At 51.6% G+C, this 2,665-nt stretch overlaps 1 protein-coding gene across 1 annotated transcript in view; it reads left to right on the top strand.

Annotated features, from left to right (window-relative positions):
* Window positions 1–2,389: 2,389 nt before the first annotated feature.
* Window positions 2,390–2,665, top strand: part of NR6A1 (nuclear receptor subfamily 6 group A member 1) — a gene marked incomplete at its 3' end in the record, with an annotated part of 27,896 nt that continues 27,620 nt past the window's right edge. Inside the window, exon 1 of the mRNA XM_015829850.1 lies at window positions 2,390–2,543. Coding sequence (XP_015685336.1) covers window positions 2,390–2,543 — 154 coding nt within the window. The remainder of the gene's footprint in view (window positions 2,544–2,665) is intronic.

The raw sequence follows: 2,665 nt of genomic DNA, 5'->3' as shown, positions 1-2,665 counted from the left end.
TCGGCTGGCTGGCTGGCTGGTGGGGTGTCTCATTGTCTTTGCCGGATAAGTGGGGGTGGCTGGGTGGCTTGGGGCGGGGGGAAATGAGCCCGCGTCTGTTTTGTTAGCTGGGCCTGGTTGGTCTGAGCCGTGACACCTGTCTGCCCCTTTCCTTCCCCAAGGACCGCCGAGGACCTTCCCCCTCATTCCTCGCCGAGGGGCTGGAAGGTTGCACATTTAGTCCACGTCCTGAAACCCAGAGTAGGGCACGAGGTGTCCCTGGATGCTCTTCTCTTGGAAGAGGAACTCTTGCTCTCTCCACCGCTGGTGGATGCTCCGGGTCCCTTCTGGTGGACCTTGTTCATCCCTTGTAACTCCAGAGCTTGGTGCCTTCTTCCCTCCACCCTGACTCTGGCGATGGGCAAAGCCGCTGGAGTGCAAACAATTTTGCACACCAGAGACGGAATCCCTGAAGTGTGAAGGAACGCAAATCCAACTTCTCCGCTGAGCACTTGTGTTTCTTGAGGCATTGAGAGCCTGCCTTTGGTCCGCTCTGAAACACACAGAGTAGGGCCCGAGGTGTCCCTGGATGGTCTTCTGTTTGAAGAGGAACTCTCCACCGCTGGTGGATGCTCCTGGTCCATCCTGGTGGACCTTACCTGTCCCTTGCAACTCCAGGGAAAGGTGTGACAATTGTCTTGCTCGCTTGAGTTCCCAAGAGACCTTCCGGATCTGACCTTCAGACTCTCCATCAGTTGACAAAACTAGAGGTCCCCTCCAGTTTCCCCCAAGGAATGTGAGTGAAGAACCTGTGGGCAGGCCTTGAGGTACCTTCTGCCCTCTCTTCAGCTTGAGAAGATGTTGGCAGCCCAAACGTTTTCTCGTCTTATTTTAAGGGAGGGTGCTTCCTCAAGCTAGTGAAGGAGCCAGTTTCTTGAAAATCCAAATTTTTGTTTTGGGGGATTTTCCCTCCCTGTACAGTCGTTCTGTTTCTAATCTCTTCCCTTTAGCGCTAACTCTTCTTAGCACGCTGCGATGACTTTGGAGAAGCAGATTTTGGCTGTTTTAGGATTATTCCTCTTTCCTATGCTTTGCTTCTTGCTATAAGGCAAGGATGTCTCTGCTGTGAGTTGTACAGGCGGGGGTGAAGAGTAGGACCCTGTCTTCTCCAAGGGGGCGCCTCTCTATGTTGGACTTCAACCGTGAAGTCCACAGTTTTGGTAGATGTTCTTCATGGTTTTTAGTAGATGTTCTTCATAGGTTTTGTTAGATGTTCTTCATAGGTTTTTGGTAGACGTTCTTCATAGGTTTTGTTAGATGTTCTACATAGGTTTTATTAGATGTTCTTCATAGGTTTTGGCAGATGTTCTTCATAGGTAGGTTTTGGTAGATGTTCTTCATAGGTTTTGATAGAAGTTCTTCATAGGTTTTGGTAGATGTTCTTCATAGGTTTTGGTAGATGTTCTTCATAGGTTTTGGTAGGTGTTCTTCATAGGTTTTGGTAGGTGTTCTTCATAGAACATCCTCATCTCCTGGACAGGGTAAGGCAAAGTGGACAACCAAGTCTTCCAGCCAGTCAATCCTCATAGTGACGTTGTTAAAAGTTTCTTCTCTTGAGCATCTGATTGACATCACATTTCTGGTGGCTGTCTGGCCAATGTCTGAAAAAGGCATGCCGTTCTATCTGCAAGCCCTGGCCCATCAAACATTGAACACCTGCTAAAAAACATGTCCCGGTTTTCACTTGCAAGTCTCCCTGACATGGCCAGAAACCTGTTTCTGTGGTCCGTGTGACTTTAATCTGAGAGGATTTTCTCTAGGGCCATGACTTTGGAAGAAAACAACCAAGGATGGGGGGAACATGATAGCAGCATTCCAGTATTTGAGGGGTTGCCACAAAGAAGAGGGGGGTCAATTTATTTTCCAAAGCATCAGAAGGCAGAACAAGAAACAATGGATGGAAACTAATCAAGGAGAGAAACAACCTGGAATTAAGGAAAAACTTCCTATTAGTGAAGACAACTAACCAGTGGAACAGAAGTTGCCTTCAGAAGCGGTGAATGCTCCATCACTGGAGGTTTTTAAGAAGAGACTGGACAGCCACTTGTCTGAAATGGCCTAGGGTCTCCTGCTTGAGCAGGGGGCTGGACTAGAAGACCCCCAAGGTCCCGTCCAGCTCTATTCTAATTCTGATTCTTCCATCATATCTCCTCCCTCTATTTATTTTTTCCCCTTCTCTCTCTCTCCTTCTCGCTTCCTCCAGAAAGTTGAACCTCCCCATAATTGAAATTAGAAGGAAGGTCTTTATGTTGGAAAACGAACCTAAGGCGCCACCAGGCGAGCGAAGAGGACGGGTGCCGGACCGCAAGACCGCCAGGTTTGGCTGGGCGGGGCGGCGAACGGAGCCGCGATGCCGCGGAGGGCGGTCCAGGCGCGGAGGGGCCTAGCGAGGCCTGGCGAAGCCTGGCGAAGCCTGGCGGAGCCCGACGGCCTTGCGGCCGGGAAGAACGAAGGCCTGGCGGGGCCTGGAGAAGCCTGGGGCCCAGCGGCCAAGAAGAGCTGCGGCCCGTTGTGGCGGCTCGGCGCAGCGATGGCTCGGCAATCGGAGGTGGGCGGAGCTGCAGGACTGTGGAGGGCGGCCCAGGCGCGGAGAGGCCCAGAGAGGCCTAGTGAAGCCCGGCCTGGG

The sequence above is a fragment of the Protobothrops mucrosquamatus genome, unplaced genomic scaffold, assembly GCF_001527695.2.
Source record: "Protobothrops mucrosquamatus isolate PMUCROS unplaced genomic scaffold, P.Mucros_1.0 scaffold7350, whole genome shotgun sequence".
In the NCBI taxonomy this organism is placed as follows: domain Eukaryota; kingdom Metazoa; phylum Chordata; class Lepidosauria; order Squamata; family Viperidae; genus Protobothrops; species Protobothrops mucrosquamatus.
This window is presented reverse-complemented; position numbering and strand designations above follow the sequence as displayed.